The 16,113-nt window shown below is 39.1% G+C and overlaps 1 protein-coding gene across 2 annotated transcripts; it reads right to left on the bottom strand.

The window, feature by feature from the left end:
- Positions 1-5,559: 5,559 nt before the first annotated feature.
- KBTBD8 (kelch repeat and BTB domain containing 8) lies at positions 5,560-14,988 on the bottom strand. Of its 2 annotated transcripts, XM_060110218.1 has the most exons (4): positions 14,908-14,963; positions 14,040-14,250; positions 9,076-10,190; positions 5,560-6,139 (listed from the first exon to the last, which is right to left on the bottom strand). In XM_060110218.1, the coding sequence occupies exons 1-4, from the start codon at positions 14,921-14,923 to the stop codon at positions 5,676-5,678; spliced, it is 1,806 nt and encodes a 601-aa protein (XP_059966201.1). In that variant the 5' UTR covers positions 14,924-14,963; the 3' UTR covers positions 5,560-5,675. The 2 variants fall into 2 exon arrangements, with proteins under 2 accessions (XP_059966201.1, XP_059966203.1); XM_060110220.1 differs by lacking the exon at positions 14,040-14,250 and having other exon boundaries at positions 14,908-14,988.
- Between the last annotated feature and the right edge of the window lie 1,125 nt (positions 14,989-16,113).

Below are 16,113 nucleotides of genomic sequence, written 5' to 3'. Positions count from 1 at the left end.
CATTTTTTTGTTTTATTAGAATGATCTGAGAGGGAATGTTGGATGACTTGGGAAAGGGAATGGTAAAGGACCTGGAGCACAAAGCAACCACAGGTAGAAACAGCACACTTCTTCCACATATTTTAAGAGGAAGAGCAGAGAAGATTCAGGTAGATGGTGGGAGGAAAAGGGAGCACCTGTGCAATGGCTGCTATCTTCTTGATAGATCATGAAGAAAAGTAGAGAACTAAGAACCAAGAGGGATAAAAGATATATGTGGCCGTTTGAGAAAAGCTAAAAACTGCTCCATTATGTTGAGAACCCATGGGGGGTACATCATGTCAAAGTCAGCTTGACCATGGAATTTCCCCAGCAGTATTGCTCCACTCAGGGCCAGACACAGAGGTGGCTCATAGCTGGGATTTTCAGGGTTGGGGTGTTTTCAGGCAAGTATGGCAGTAGTAAAGAGAGGGAACTGAGGAAATGTAAAATGACATTATTTTGAATGGATCATGGAATTTAAGATGGGTAATTTCAGAAAAGTCCCCAGTAGGGGCTGATGGATAGTGGAAAAAGTCATGGGGTCAGTGGATTGGCATCTCAATGAAATCCAAAAAACCTAACTGCAGGATTCTTGAGCAAGTGAGTTTAAATAATAGAGGTGGTAGCTAGTAGGAAGCTTATTACATATTTTCTATCATTTTAGTGATTTAAAATACATGATTGAAAAGTAGAATATTGTGTGTGGTTACCTAAGTCATACTGAACTGTGTCTCCCTCAGCATGCATAAAATACTTTATACTTTCATAAATTAAAATTTTGCTTGTGGCTTAGCAATTTAAATCTCCAAATATATACTTGATGACTGGAATGTCTTCACTTTTTCCTTTCTCTGGGATGGCAGCCATGTTGATTCCTCTGTTCAAACGTGTAGAATAGCTTCCTTATGAAACCACACAAGTAAACCAGGCTAAAGCAGGTTACCAAAAAAGGAGGGAAAAATCAGCAGACTCATGAACCAGAGGCCCAACTTTCTAGGTTCTGGGATCTTCTACCAAAGAGATATAGGTCGTCAATATGAAGTGTGGAGAATGAGAATGATGGACACGTTCACTTGATATTTACTAGAACTGGTAGTAGTTAATGCTGCCTCTTCATGTTTACTATTGAGAGCCATTTAAGTTCTGTCTACCAAAGGTCCAAATCAAGAACCTTTAGTATACCTTCGACACATTAAATGAGGGAAAATACTTTTTTCCCTACTCAAATCCATTATATAAATTCCAAATTTCACTTCAAAAAACTAGCAGGTGTCATTTACAGCATTCTTCTGATGGGTTAGAGATCCCAGACCACTTATTTTTAATTTCTGTTTCTGCAAATAATTTTTCAATAAAAAACAGTCCTACAGCCAAGATTTTAGAATGGCAAGTCATTTTAACTTCACAGAACCAAAATAACAGTACTCTAAATCAGTATCTCTCAAGCCTTTTCTTTTCTTCTTCAACTTGTTTGAGGGACAGAACTCAGAACAGTGGTAGATTAGCATAATGATATAATGACGGGGATGCAGGATGAATAACTGAAGGTATTTTCCTACCTCACCTACTCCCTTGTTGAGAATCAATCAGTTACAAATTATAGTAGATATTGTGAATAATAGTGTTGGGGAAAAGGTGGGACTCAGAAAAGGCAACCATTAAACACAAAATACAGAGCATCTGCCTTTGTGTCAGTTTTGTTTAGAACTAATGTAGCACATAGAAACTAGGTTGAGGTCAAAGTGGAAAGCTTGGTTCTAATCCCGGGTGAGCCCCTCATTAGTTAGATGACCTTCAGCGATTCACTTGGTCTTTGTGTTTCTCATCTAATAAAATAGAGGCAATAGCACTGGTTCTCCCACTTCTCAGGGTGCTCTAAGACTTAAATGAAAATTCAGTTTTTACAAACATTGAATGCCTAGGATGTCCGAGGCACTGAGCTGAGGGGAACAAGAAATAAAATCAATCCCTTGCTTTCATGGAACTTACATTTCAATGGGGGGAGATAGATGAAAAATAAAGCAGGAAAAGATGGGTGGTCCTGGTGGGGGTGGAGTCGGAAGCCATTCTGTCTTACACGAGGTGGTCAGGGAAGGCCTCTCTGGAGTTTTAATAGAAACTTAAATAAAATAAATGAGTGGTCAGGGCTTCCTTGGCAAGACATGGCAGGAGCAAAGGCCCTGATGTCGGAGGGGCTTGGTGTGTCTGAGGAACAGCAGTCAGTGTGGCTGGAATGGAGTGAGCGGGTGGAATGGCAGTGCGGTCCGAGCAGTGTGATTTAGATTGATGGTGGCTCTCATAGGAAAGGAAACGGGAAGCCACTGGAGGGATCTCAGCAGAAGAATGTAACCTGACTTACATTTTAAAAGAATCACTCTGGCTACCGTGTGGAGGACAGAATAGATTACCAGGGGTCAAAAGTGACTGAAAGGAGACCAGTTCAGTGGCACAGCATTAAGGCAGACAGGGTGGGCTAGTTTAGACTAGGGTGATAGCGGTGCGAGGGGTATGTGGTCAGAGTCTAGGTGTATTTTGAAGGAAGAGGCAACAGGATTTTCTGATGGATTAGACATGAATTGTGAGTGAGAGGAGTGGGATACGAAGCCTTGTGGGCAGAACCAACTCAACAAAGGAGCTACCGATATGGGTGAGCTTGCTTTAGAATTTCAAGAGCATTATATAAGGTGACCTTAACTAGTTCATTTTGTACCGCAGACCAGGCATTTGATAGAATAAAATCTCCTTCTATTCCTTATGTAAGGTATTTCATGATTTTCACCCAGCTTTAATTCTGCAAAACTCACTAGTCAGAGGTCAATTTACGACAACGGAAGTTTTCAGTCAGAAAAGGTTTTATTATAAGAAACAATGCCATCAGATAAAAATGCAAAAAATTGTGCAATTATGGCAAAATGTTTAAAAATATCTACACGTTTGCCCCCAAAGGACTACAGTACTTACTACATACCTGAGCACTGAACATTTAATGCCATTTTAAACTGCTTCACGTAGGGAATCTGATTCCTTGCAGGTCACGTCCACTTTTTCTCATGCACCAATGAAACCAGCTTGATGCTTAAGCATCAACTTTGTAGGATAACAGAAAACAAAGATGGAAAATAAAGAATACAATTTCTACTTTCCTATAACATAGTTATACCACGTCCAGTTTTCAGTGTGTAAAAAATATATAGGAAAGTGCTACATACTTTCTTCAAATGCAGAAACAAAGGTCAAGTGGGACTGGCATCTGTCACCCCATATTTTAATTCTGTAGTACCCACTGTGCCTTTTACTTATATTCTCATACTATGCAAATGTACCTTAAATATCTAAACAAAGACCCACGCATATTACTAATCTTAGTTTTCTAGGACCTCTTCTGAAATCATTTGAAAAGTGGCAAAATATCCCAGCTATATAATTTAAACAAATAGTTCTTCATACAAAATTCAATATATATTCTACTTCCGTAGCAAATTCTAAACCTTGGCTTTGACACACTATACTTAGACCACACCCTCAATATAGCAAAAGGATCAACTGTTGTGCAGATGAATAGAATAAATCAACTGCAGAATTAACCACAGTACATTGTACTCCTATGCATCACACGGCACACTGTAAATTAACTCAATATTCTAATGTCATGGTTTCAAGTAACACGTTCTTCTAAATAAATACAGGAGATTGTCAAAAAGCGGCAGGAAGTCTTAGATATGCAACAAAGCTTTCAAAAATAAATTACATGAACATCTCTTGTAAAACTTAGCTTTGTTTTTTTCCTCCCTTTGCAATGCAGCACAGTAAAGATGCTTCAAATTGCTCACAGAAATAGCCCCAAACCAGCAGGAAGACAAAGAAAAAATGGGGAGAAAAAACATAGGTGATTAGTTGACAAAGTCGATAAGGAGATTATAGACACACTACCAAGGCCAGCAAGAAGACAGCACGTATCCAGTTTCCCAAGACTAGATTTTAAAATGTGAATTCTCTAAATGCTGTCCACTTTAAATTCGGCTTCAGGAAACGTTCCCTACTTGTAGAGGGCTATGACAAGCAGTTTGGAAAGTTTCTGAAAAACGAGGTATGTGATGCAAAGAGGCAATGTTTTAAATTTGTTTCACAGTATCACATTACCATTTGTGCAAGAGTTTTTAATACAAACCATGCCAGTTTGTTTTAACAGAATCAAAATGTTCCAGTTAAGGACAGACTCTGGGCTATACTTATATCCTTTATTAATTATTCCAGGCAGAGTAAAAAATAAGTTACTGATCCAAATAACTGCCTTATGTATAACACATGAGTTGATTTGTCCTCTGTTAATATTTCTAGCTAACTGTTAGAAATTCATCAGTTAAATATGAAAAACTATTTAGTACCTATAATGCTATGGTTCTATTCACTCACTCTTTTCCTCCTCAATCACCTTCAGCTAGAACAAGGTTTTCAATGCAAAATTATTCATAACTGTTAAGTGCAAAAATTTAAAAAAAAATGAGGTTTTATTTGTTATAGGTAACGTAAAAGCCATTAAATGAGACCACTGCAGGAGTTTTATGTTTCTGGAAAACAGAATTTTAAAAACAGGAGTAAAACTTCACATTACGCTCTGTGCAGAAGAGAAATAAGTTACCTTTCATTGTACTGATACTGAATGGACAGGTAGAGGATAGGAAAGGGGGTTAGGCGACAAAATGGCCCATGTTAGTGCAAAATGAGTATAATATTCTTTTCACTATTCTAAGATTGAATCCAGTTAGACCAATAACTGGCCATACCTTGCCATCATGCTAGTAGAGAATCCTGTGAAATCACAAGAGTTCAACAGGTAAAGGACTATGGCCATGAAACTAACATACCAGTTTGAAAGGTAAGCATAGGCTCAGACAATTTAAATCTACCTAACTATACACATGAATTAACTTATACTAGCACCAGCCACCTGTGATTTTGAGCCCTTTTCAGGATTTAAAAATAGGAGACAGTGTTAGCACTTGAAAAAACTGTCAACAGAAAAACTGCTACTTTAAAACTTTAGCTTAACTTAAAGCAACATGGGAAATAGAAAACAGTCAAACTAAAAGCTCTTTCTGAGACTGATCTGGTTTTCCTTCAATCTACTCTAATAACAGAACACATTTAAATCCAGTACACTTGAAAACAGTACACAAATATACATATATTCAGAATGAGGATCTCAATTAGTGCGTCTCTGTGGTAGAGAGGTCACAGCTAAAGTCCTAGTGATATTGCCTCAGATTTTTACCCGTATTTAAAATAAAAAGTCACATGAAACTATTTTGGATGTCTCTAACCCATAATACCCTAACCACTCTTCTAAGAGTGCATAGTTGTTGATTCATCTGGTATCTCAGTGACTAAGCATCACAAAATTCTAGAATGATGTGATTACGTTTATACCAGAAAAAAAAAAGCTGATAATTGCACTTTGTTACCTTTTGCTTACTGAAATGAAAACATCACAAGGATGAAAAGAAATCCCTCCCTACGCTCATCTTCAAGAGCACCCACCTCCATGTATAAACTCTCTCAGCTTTCTTAAATACTGACAGCACTTCTTGTATCATTGAAAGACTAAGTTTCCTCGAGCACAAGGTGCCAGTGAGCTCACTAAGGCCTGCCATTCCTTAAAGTACTTTCTGAAGACACTGAGGATAGAGTTTAGCAACAGCACATTCAAAATGCCGGCCAAGGTCCCAGAGCCGATCTGGGGTCTCATACACTTTCATCCATTGGTCAGTGATGTCATCATATTGGTAAAGAGAATTTTTTCTGCTGGTTCTGAAGACATGTTCTTCAACGGTCACTTGAGTAGCTCGAACAAATAAATGGAGTTTATTCTGGAAAAGTACCAGTTTAAGGTATGGGTTTATGGACTCATCACAAGGAAAGTCCTTCTTACGAGTCCATTTATTGAGCTCAATATCATAGGCTTCTACAGTAAACATCCGCTGATGATTTCCACAGGTTCCAGCTATGTAGTAGATAGAGTTCTTGTATACAGCTGCTAAGCCCTGGATTCTAGGCACAGTCATGGGGGTTAAGAAACCCCAGTAGTCTTTCTGAGGCTCATAGAAGAGGAAAAATTCTCCTAAAGAAAGAAAAAGGGAAAAAAAAACAGAAAAAACAATAATATGTACATTTACGTGTCTCTTTTTGATTGTATGTTGAAGACCCAAAGGTATAATTTTCCAAATATTTTACTTTCTAAAATATTTCTTTTATAATCTCCATAGATACATTAAATATTATGGTAGCTTAAAACATCTTCATTCCATGCACAACATAACATAATATTAGAGTGAACCTGAATTGGGGTGTTCAAAATGGGGAAGTGTGAGGCATTAGCTTGGCTTGATGGCAGTATAACAGTTAAGAGCTTGGTTTCATTTACTCTGTCCAATTGGGTATTTCAGAAAATTTATTTGAAGCCAGCTCTAAAAAAAAAAAAAACATTATTACTAATGGTTAACCAGTAAGATGAAAACATGTATATAGCTTCAATCATGAGTAAGCCACTATAAATTTAAGTGCTAATTATTTAATTAGAAGATGGTACATAGAATTGTTCAGATTTGTGTCTATGGGCCACAAATGTGTTTACTTTAGCGCTGGTGTAATGCAAAGATAAATACTCAAGAGGAGAAAACATGACCTTAAGATGACAGAAAACATGCACATTATTTATGGGAATTGACTATGAGTCAGTTTCAATTCTATTTTGACAATGAAAGGGTGTGCTGAGTCAGACTGCAATACAAAAATGTCTAAAAGAATTAAACTAGTGAAGATTTACAAGAGCTTGGTAATTATGACATTTGTATAAAATCCTTGATATGAAAATCTGAATCCTTTATGAACAGATTAAATGATACTCCAATAGCCACTGACAGTAGAGCATAAGCTTCTGACTATACATGTCAAGTTTATTTATATAAAGAGGCTTTGTTTAGATTATAAGTACCTACTTCTAGATTGAGCTTCCCCTTGAAAACTGTTTTGAACTAGGTTAACTCCTATCAACAAATATAACTGCCTACTTAATAAAAGTGATGCTGTAATTTCAATTTTTCACAAAAGAGCTTGTTAAAGTCTTAGCTTTTGCCTGCATATTACATATGCTTATTGACTAACATATAACAGGATTCTTAATAAAGACAGGAATTAACACTTTCTACCACGTACTACCTGTCTACAAATTTCTTATAAAAAGGAAAGATAATACATTTTTTTTTTTTTTTTTTTTTTCTTTTTGCGATATGCGGGCCTCTCACTGTTGTGGCCTCTCCCGTTGCGGAGCACAGGCTCCGGATGCGCAGGCCCAGCGGCCATGGCTCACGGGCCCAGCCGCTCCGCGGCATATGGGATCCTCCCAGACCGGGGCACGAACCCGTATCCCCTGCATCGGCAGGCGGACTCTCAACCACTGCGCCACCAGGGAGGCCCGATAATACATTTTAAAAGTTGATTTTTAAAATCTAAAGTCTTCTTAATAAATTAAAACCAGTGGTGGGCAATTAAGAAAACCCTCAGTGCCTCAGATTACTCTTTTATAAAATACGATCTCAGATTAAACAATGTTCATTCCAGCCCTGAAATTCTATTAATTCATTGTTACTTTGCCTTAGTATTTACATGAATATACAACCTTTACATTCCCTTTGGAAGTCATCTAATTAATTCTATCTCTATCAACTAACTGGTTAGCCAGTAAAACCAAAATATATAAAGAGAGAGCTTCATCATATTGGATGATATAACCTATTCAACCACACTTGATAGATTTTACATCCATTCAGGTACTCCATTTTTTGGCAAGACCAACAAACCTAAATCATGTCCATGCTTCTAGTCAACTAAAATAAGGCACTAGAGAGTACTACTCCCTCTGGAGAATTAACTTTACACTGAAGTTTAAACAAATGGGTTTAGGCATTTCTAGGAAATTTTAAGTTAAGATAAAGGATTAGAGCAAAGAATATTAAAACAAAACAAAACAAAACAAAAACCAGAATGGGAAATGACCTAAAAAATCATGTGTGGCTACACAGAAGTTGCCCCCTTTTCCTTGTTTTATTTGAGTAGTCAGTGTAAGGAAAACATTTATATATAAGCAGTTAAGAAACACGAAAGAAGAATAAGGATGTTAGTACTGTCAACACTACATTCAGCATTCAAGCAACTAAGATAAGAAATCAAACACAAGGAAAACATTAGTTAGCACAAATCAGAACCTTGAATCAAATATCTTATTTGCTCTTACTAAGTTCCTCTTTCTACTTCTACTAGATCATCTTTGCCAGGGTAATAGTCTTCAATCGTTTAAACAAAAAATTTTAAGCTAAGTATATTATCATCCCTCTCATAATGTTAACAGTAAGAAAAAGGAGACATCTCAAAGTTTTTCAGTGAAAAAAAGCTGAAAACAATGTTATGGATGACAGCATCAACTGCAGTGAAATTAAAATCTTGAAGACTGTAATTGAAAACTCTTTGTAATTAAGTTTCATAACCTTTGCGATCGTAAGGCTTATACAAAATTCTTTGGCAACTGAATAGTACAACTGCAGTTGATGCTTTGCTCTTTTTTCTCTTTTAAACTAATCCAGTAAGTTCCACAAGAAAAGTAGTTGCTACATTTCTTGATTATATATTACTGAAGAGCAAAAAAGTCATGTATCAAACTTGCTTTCTTGTTTGAAGTCTTAAAAATGGCTCTGAGTTTTTCCCAAATCCTGAACTATTATTTATGAAAAAATATTTTCAAAAATACTTATTCCGCATGATGTCAAAACACAGTAAGAACATAAAACACAGGATCATTTTAGGAACCTGCCTTTTCTGATTGAAAAGTTTATTTTCTTTACTGGTCCTTTAAAGAACAGACTGTTCCAACAAATAGTTTATGATAAGAAAGCCAGAGGCATTCCTCAATGAACAGAAACAACTTATGTTTTACTATGAGTGGGTGAACCACAATTTGACCTGTTACCCTTTCATGAAGAACTAAATCACTTAGGCACCTACCCTGTAAAACATAGATCTTCTCTTTGTACTCCACAGCATTATGAAACTCCATAGCAACAGGCATGGCACAAACGGTCGTCCAGCAGTTCTCTCTGCTGTCGTAGCACTCCACAGATTTTAGTGAGTTTCTCCCATCGCCTTCATAAACTCGCCCTCCGATTGCATACATCTTACCACAGCAATACACCAGTTTACAGCCTATTCTGGCTCGAAGCAAGGACGGTTTGGATAGCCACCTATTAGTGGAATGGTCATACATCCAGAAATCATTTTCTGCCTTGTGGTCGATGGAGACCTCACTACTGCTTGGCCTGTACCCTCCTGCTATGTAAATATCATTATCTGGTGATACGAGAATCCCAACTTCTCTTAGATCATTTGGTGGTTTGCATAGTTTAAACACTCTTCCTGTGAATATATCTAGACAAGGCACTGTTTGCTTCTTTCCTGAGTGTTTGTGGGCAGCATCAAAACATATGATCATTTCCGATGCAGTCATCCCAAGTCTCTGTGTACAGCCATTGGTACTGGATGGTCCCTTTTCCACATAGCTTTTGGCTATAGCCTGTGCAAATTGAGGTGGAATTTTCTCTATAAAGGTGTCTTCCATCAGAGGAAAACGTATGCATTTGGCAAAAATTTCTGGAAGGTGCACTTCTCTTTCATTCTGTTCATGTTCAAACCACCTTACAATGCTCTCATAAACATGCTCTTCCCGGTCTACATTTAAATCGTCACTGTCTAGGATACTTATCAGTTGGTCTTTCGTCAACTGAAGAAACTCTTGTTCTTTGGTGACACACAGGAACTTTTTACGAATGTATTCTTTAGATCGATCTCCGAGTTCCTGATGACCATAATGATCAGCAAAGATGAAGACTCCAATAGAATTCTGTGGGTCCAAATGACTGACCATGTACTTAGCACATTGGTCTTGGATGGAGGGAATCTGGAAGATGCTAGCTGCAGTGAACAAGGCTTGAACATTGGCCTCTGTCAGAACAACTCTGGAGGTATAGGCATAGTTCAACACTAAATCCATCGACTCAGCTTCAACACCAACGATTCGAACTTCTTTTTGAGTGCTTTCTGTAAGGCCGCTAGTGAACATGGATCTAGGAAGGAAAGAGTGGTGAATTTATGTGTGCTATAAATAAAAATTATTGTGGCAAATTTTTAAAAACATAAAGTTACCACAAAGATAACATTTTGAAACTGTAAAATATTTCCTAATGTGTTTCCTGATATCCTAAATATCAGGAAAGGGGATAAAAGTTGATCATCTAACAGAAGAATTTAGTCTGGCTAATCTTAAAAAACCCTATTCTCAGGACCAGTCAGTCCACTTTGTGCCAACTCTGAGAAAAGGGGAGTATACCTAATTAAAGCACACCAGAAGGTGGCATGGAATATTCCAGGACATCTTATTTCCCTTGGAGCCCAATCGAGGATTCTGGTCAAGATGCCTTAGGGACTTGAGATCTTCAATCACCAGGTCAGTCAGAAAGTTTAAGAATACCCATAGAGTGTCAATGTGACACATTAGCATATAGAGACTGTCTAATAAAACTTCTCATGACCCAGTGGAAATTTACAAGGAAACCTGTGCTCAAAACATATCTTTAAAAATTTCAACTTAGAAAAACAAGACGTTCTTCAGAAGTTCATATTTTCTATCTACTTGTTTTTAAAATAATTATCCTTTGAATGCATCCTTAATGATTATAAAGAATATAAAGAACATCAATTCACTTATCCTTGGATATTTTGAAAACCTTTGCTTGACTCAAAGTTACCATATTTTTACCTATTTATATTTGTATATAAATAAAGATTACAGTAGGGTTAATATAATACCTACTTCTGAAGAGAGTTTAAGAATTAACTGATTCTTTGGAGAAGGTAATGGTTTTCAAAATTCCAAGCTTTTGTCTTTGAGACCAAGCTTTTTTCTTTTCTTTTTTTTTCTTTTAAATTATCTGTGCATTTATGGTACTTTCTTGGCCAAAACATTAAGTAGCCAAAAGCCTGGCTCTTTATTTAAAGTGCTAGTCATTTATAAACATAATTTGCCTTTCTTTTCCCTCCTTTAAGGTTTCTTTCTAGGCTGTTCTTAAAATTAAATAAAAAAATAAAATCAAAAGGTCTTTTAAAATCCTCTTGCGAAAAGGACTGTGTGCCCTAGGATGCTTAATAGATGTCTGTTGAAGACACCGACCTAACACTGCTGATAAACTTCATTATTCAGATCCAGACCCCTTCTATTTTATTTTTAAGTGTGATGTTATGAAAACAATATCCTTGAATGGGAAGATTTCCGGTCACTTTTAAAGTTTTCATCAAAAACATGAAATTAATTCAAAAATGCAATATGGAATATTGGATGTATACAAGGGTACCTGGACCCAGCTTGTTGCCTGGGCTAACCATCCTTTGAGTCCTATTTTTACTTCTACTATGTAAATTTTAAGTTTAGTATCATGCAGACTTTTTTTTTCTTAAATGACTAGAAACTAGATGTACCATTGTATGAGCTTGTTTTCAATTCAGGTGCTGAAAAACTCAGTTATACAGCTCCCAATTAAAAAGAAAAATAAAGCCCTTCATCAGGCAAAGATTAACTCCCAAAGGAGAACATTACCACATAGCCCTTTATCATGGGAGCTACTACTGACTTGAATAAGCTGGTCTCACACACAGGAGCAGCGTGACACTCAAGTTCTCCTCTGTTCTAATAGGTTCTTTATGTAAACTCGATATGAAGTGGGAGTACTTCCCCACACAAAACCCTGAGCAGCAAAAAGTTTCTATTAATCATATGAATTTTACTTCTGACAAGTCACTGGGAGCAGGAAACAGCCATGCCAGATTTCAAGCTATTCTATTCTTCCACCAGTGATGCAAGACTTAGAAACTATTAAGTATGACTTTCTACAACTCACATAAGGAGCAACAATGGTACCAAGAAAGTTCTGTACAAACAGCACTAGCAAGAGAGAAGAACCTAATCCTTAAGTCTTCTAGCCAAATATCTTCATTTGAATTCATATATCTTATGCTTAGAAAGTTTTTCAAGCATTTCCTTAACTGCTTGGAAATTATGAAAATCTACTGTAGCATACTTCTTTCCAAGTGATTTGTCAGGTCTTCAAAACTTAATTTTAAGTAAGTATGATAGTTAAATGATATAAGCCAGAATATAGAATTGCAGTGAGATATAGACATTTTCACTTTATTTCTTTTTACTATTCAAATCTAATATACAATGAACACTTCTGTATATTAAACTTTAAAGAGAACCCACCCTCGTTCCTTAAAAATCATACTGTGACTAAGAAGCCTGGCTCTGGAATCAAACCCAGCTTCTGCCACTTACTAGTTAGATAGATGATTTAGGCAGGTCACTTAACCTCTTTGAGCCTCAGTTTTTTCACACGTAAAATGGGAATAACAACTATGTAGAGACAGGATTGTAAAGATTACATAAAGTAATGTATGTAGAGTGAGCCTTGCCCAGAGCTTGATAAGCAGTAACTGTGACAAATATTTAAACACATAAATGACCTAACCATATCTAATGGATAGCCTAGATAAATGAATCTCACCAGCAGTTTCCATTAGAGGCCCAACTTCATACCTTCTGTGTATACCAGTTTCTTCTTTTTTCTTTCCAGCTCACTGCCTCGTTATGGTTAATACTTAATAGTCCAATGACCTACCCTACGTAAGTCTAAATGGTTACATCACAAGCAGCAAACTGAAGTGACTATATTTAACACAGTATTCTGAGAAAGAGGAACCAGAAACTACTGTCTGGAACACTACACTGCTATATGCCCTATAAAGGTTGAGAAAATTATTTCACAATCATTTCATGCACCATTTTTGAATACAGAAAGGCTTAAAGTGAGCACTTGAAACAACAGGAGAAGTTAAACTCAAACAGGAAATTGCCTTTATCACTGACCTTAGAGTATGAAATTATTTTTTAGACCCAAGTTTTGAAATTTTACTTTACAAAGTTTTGTGATGTATAAAGATGAATATAAATGAAAATGAAGACTTAGCTTAAAAATACTTCCGGGGCTTCCCTGGTGGCGCAGTGGTTGAGAGTCCACCTGCCGATACAGGGGACACGGGTTCGTGCCCTGGTCCGGGAGGATCCCGCGTGCCGCGGAGCGGCTGGGCCCGTGAGCCATGGCCGCTGAGCCTGCACGTCCGGAGCCTGTGCTCCGCAGCGGGAGAGGCCACAACAGTGAGAGGCCCGCGTACCGCAAAAAAAAAAAAAAAAAAAAAAAAAAAATTCCGGAAATCTTAAGAAATAATCACTAGTCTGGGGCCTAAGACACATAGAAACTGTATTTCATTCATTTTCATTTCACTGCTCTTATCCCCAGGGCATTAAAACAATCCATTAAGTGGGTAATTTGTTTTAAACTCTAAAAGAGTTAATGTGCACGAAAGAAATCCTGGATAAATTTTTGGAACAAATTTCAGATTAGCACTGTCCAATAAAACTTTCAGTGATGGAAAGGTTCTGTATCTGGGCGGTACAATGTGGCAGCCACTACCTACATGTGGCTCCTGAGCACTTTAAATGTGGTTAGTGTACGTGAGGAAGTGAATTTTTAATTTTACTTAATTTTAGGTAAGTGAAATTTAAATAGCCATATGCGGCTAGTGGCTGTCATATTGGGCAGTGCAATTTTAGATTTTCTGAAACATACAAACAAAAACATGTTCACTAACTTAAAAACCAACCACCTGAATTCTAGGAGAATCTGTCAAATAAAAAAAGGGGCAGGGGGGCGCTTAATAAGATAGGGCCTCTTGTTTATTCTCAGGAAACAAATGCACTGGTTTCATCTCATTCTTGCATCTCAGTATAAAAATCAAGTGGGCAATACTGAGGGAGAAAGGGAACTTGGTGAGGATATCAATAGAGGTTTCCACCATCATCATACCTGAAGTAAGGGCTGATTGCAGCAAGAACGTTTCTATGACAGGAAAATGTTTTCCCGTGATCCACTTCCACTACAATGTCTGTCAGCTGTCCTTCATCGTACATTGTTTTGAGTTGCTTTAGAATACTGCAAGCATGGAAGGGGTCCATGGCATCGTTGGCTGTGTCTGAAGATGGAATCCCATTCGGTGTTGGGGAAGACTTACTTAAATCTAGGAGGAGAAAAATCGTACAACCACAAGAAGTTCGGAGCCAGTTTCGGCGTCGCGGGTTTTATTTTTTGTTTTTTGGTTTGGTTTTTTTTTTTTTTCCTTGGTGTGTGTGGGATGGGGCGGGGAGTTGTTTGTTTCTTCGTTTGGCTTGTTTTTTCCCCGCTACAGAAATGCATATGTACACAGACACCCCCAGTGGGACCGCGAGGTAGGATCTGGGAAAGAGCGAGCTGCGATGCAAGTTCACACACCAGCCTGCTCCTCTGGGAGCCCGGCGAGCCCGAAGCCCCGTGCTCGCAGAGGGACCGTGCGGGCAGAGCAGGCGAGGTGTCTGCGGCGACTCCGCCGACAGCCAGAACGTCCCAGCTGAGAGCGAAGGGCAGGAGCCTCACGAGGGAAGCTCGATGGATGGCGGCCGCCAGTGCCCCCTCAACCGCCTTGCGAACAGGTCGGAGCGGCGGCCGGTACCCGGCCTCCCCATCCTTGTCCGGCCGGACCGCCCACCTCCCTCCGCGCCATTCATCCTCCCTCCCCTCATCCCTGTCCACCTCTCCATCCTTCTCTCCGGCTCCTCATCGCCACCGCCTCAGCTCGCAGCCTGAGCCTCGTCCCCGGCCCACCTCCCCTCCACACCTCCCAAGCCACCACACGACCCACCTGCCGACGCGGCCATTTCTCGACGGGGCCCGGGCTCCAGCTATTTAAAGAGGAAATGTCATTTCGCTTCTCTCTCTCCCGGGTTCCGGCTCTTCTAAGCCGCCCCTAGCCAATGGGATGGCCTATGCATCCGGCTCCGCCCCTAAGCTCCGAACTCCGGGCGCCGATTGGCCACGAGGAGCGCACAGGTGAGTCGGGAAATGTAGTTTTATTGCCCCCGCTCCCGCGTGGTCCGGGTAGGGCGGAGGCCCAAGCTGGGGATTCCTATTGGCTGGTCCGGGCGGAGGCGGAGCGCAGGGAGCCCGCCAGCCTGTGTCTGTGGAGCGCGCAGTGCCTGCAGGGAGAGGTAGTCTTCTGTCTGAGGAGAGCTGTCATTCTGAGAGGCTGGGGTAGGGGAAGCTCTTGAAGTGCAAATTTCCCCATTTTAGGCCTCTCTCCAGGCCCCCGGATCTTTTTTTTTTTTTTTCCACCTTGTTCTTCGTTTCCTAAATCTCCTGCCAATGACTAGCTTCCGGTATGAAAGCGGGGGTCCGCGTGAGGGCTGTGAAACCAGAAAAATTTGGAAATGGACAAGAAGGCTGTTGTCCAAAAATGTGAAGGAAATCTGACACCCCACCCCGAAGAAAAATATCAGGAGGCTGAAAAGCAAGCCATCTCTGATGAATCACCTGTGACACCCAATTGAAATAGCCTTGCCTTGGCCGAGTGCTCCGGTTGCCACAGATTAACTTGGTCTGGTTACAACGGCTGCTCAGGATCTTTAACTCCCACTCAATGCCTTGCTCTTCTCGAGCACCCAGGGAACACCTGTTCCACGTTTAAGAGTACAAGAACATTATAAAGGGATTCAGACGCTTTCCTTTTTGCTCCTGGTAAATGGAGTGGTTAAGATACTATGTAGACTGGGATTTCCTTTGACGAAATACTGGAAAGTGCCCTGAGTCTGGAGCCAGGGACAAATATTGAATCCCTGGCTCTTTACTTCTTAATGTGGATAAGACCCTTAGATAAGACCCTTTAATTCTTGGACACTTAGCTCCTTCACCTGTAGCGTGTGAATAATAATTCCTATTCTATCTGCCTCATAGGCTGCAAGCCTTTTGAAAGAAAGGAGAAATTTTACTGTTGACGTGTTTTGATTTTCTTGTCTCGTGTTTGCAGCATGTAACAGGGTGGCTGGCACATTATAGATACTTAATATTTTAA

The sequence above is a fragment of the Mesoplodon densirostris genome, chromosome 10, assembly GCF_025265405.1.
Source record: "Mesoplodon densirostris isolate mMesDen1 chromosome 10, mMesDen1 primary haplotype, whole genome shotgun sequence".
Lineage (NCBI taxonomy): Eukaryota > Metazoa > Chordata > Mammalia > Artiodactyla > Ziphiidae > Mesoplodon > Mesoplodon densirostris.
The sequence above is the reverse complement of the archived record's forward strand: the minus strand, read 5'-3'. Positions and strand labels throughout refer to the sequence as shown.

Coding starts and splice junctions, on each gene's coding strand:
- KBTBD8 (XM_060110218.1), bottom strand. Junction 10,191..14,039: donor GCAATCAGCCCTTACTTCAG/GTATGATGATGG, acceptor TTTCCTTCCTAG/ATCCATGTTCACTAGCGGCC. Junction 6,140..9,075: donor GAAGATCTATGTTTTACAGG/GTAGGTGCCTAA, acceptor TTCTTTCTTTAG/GAGAATTTTTCCTCTTCTAT.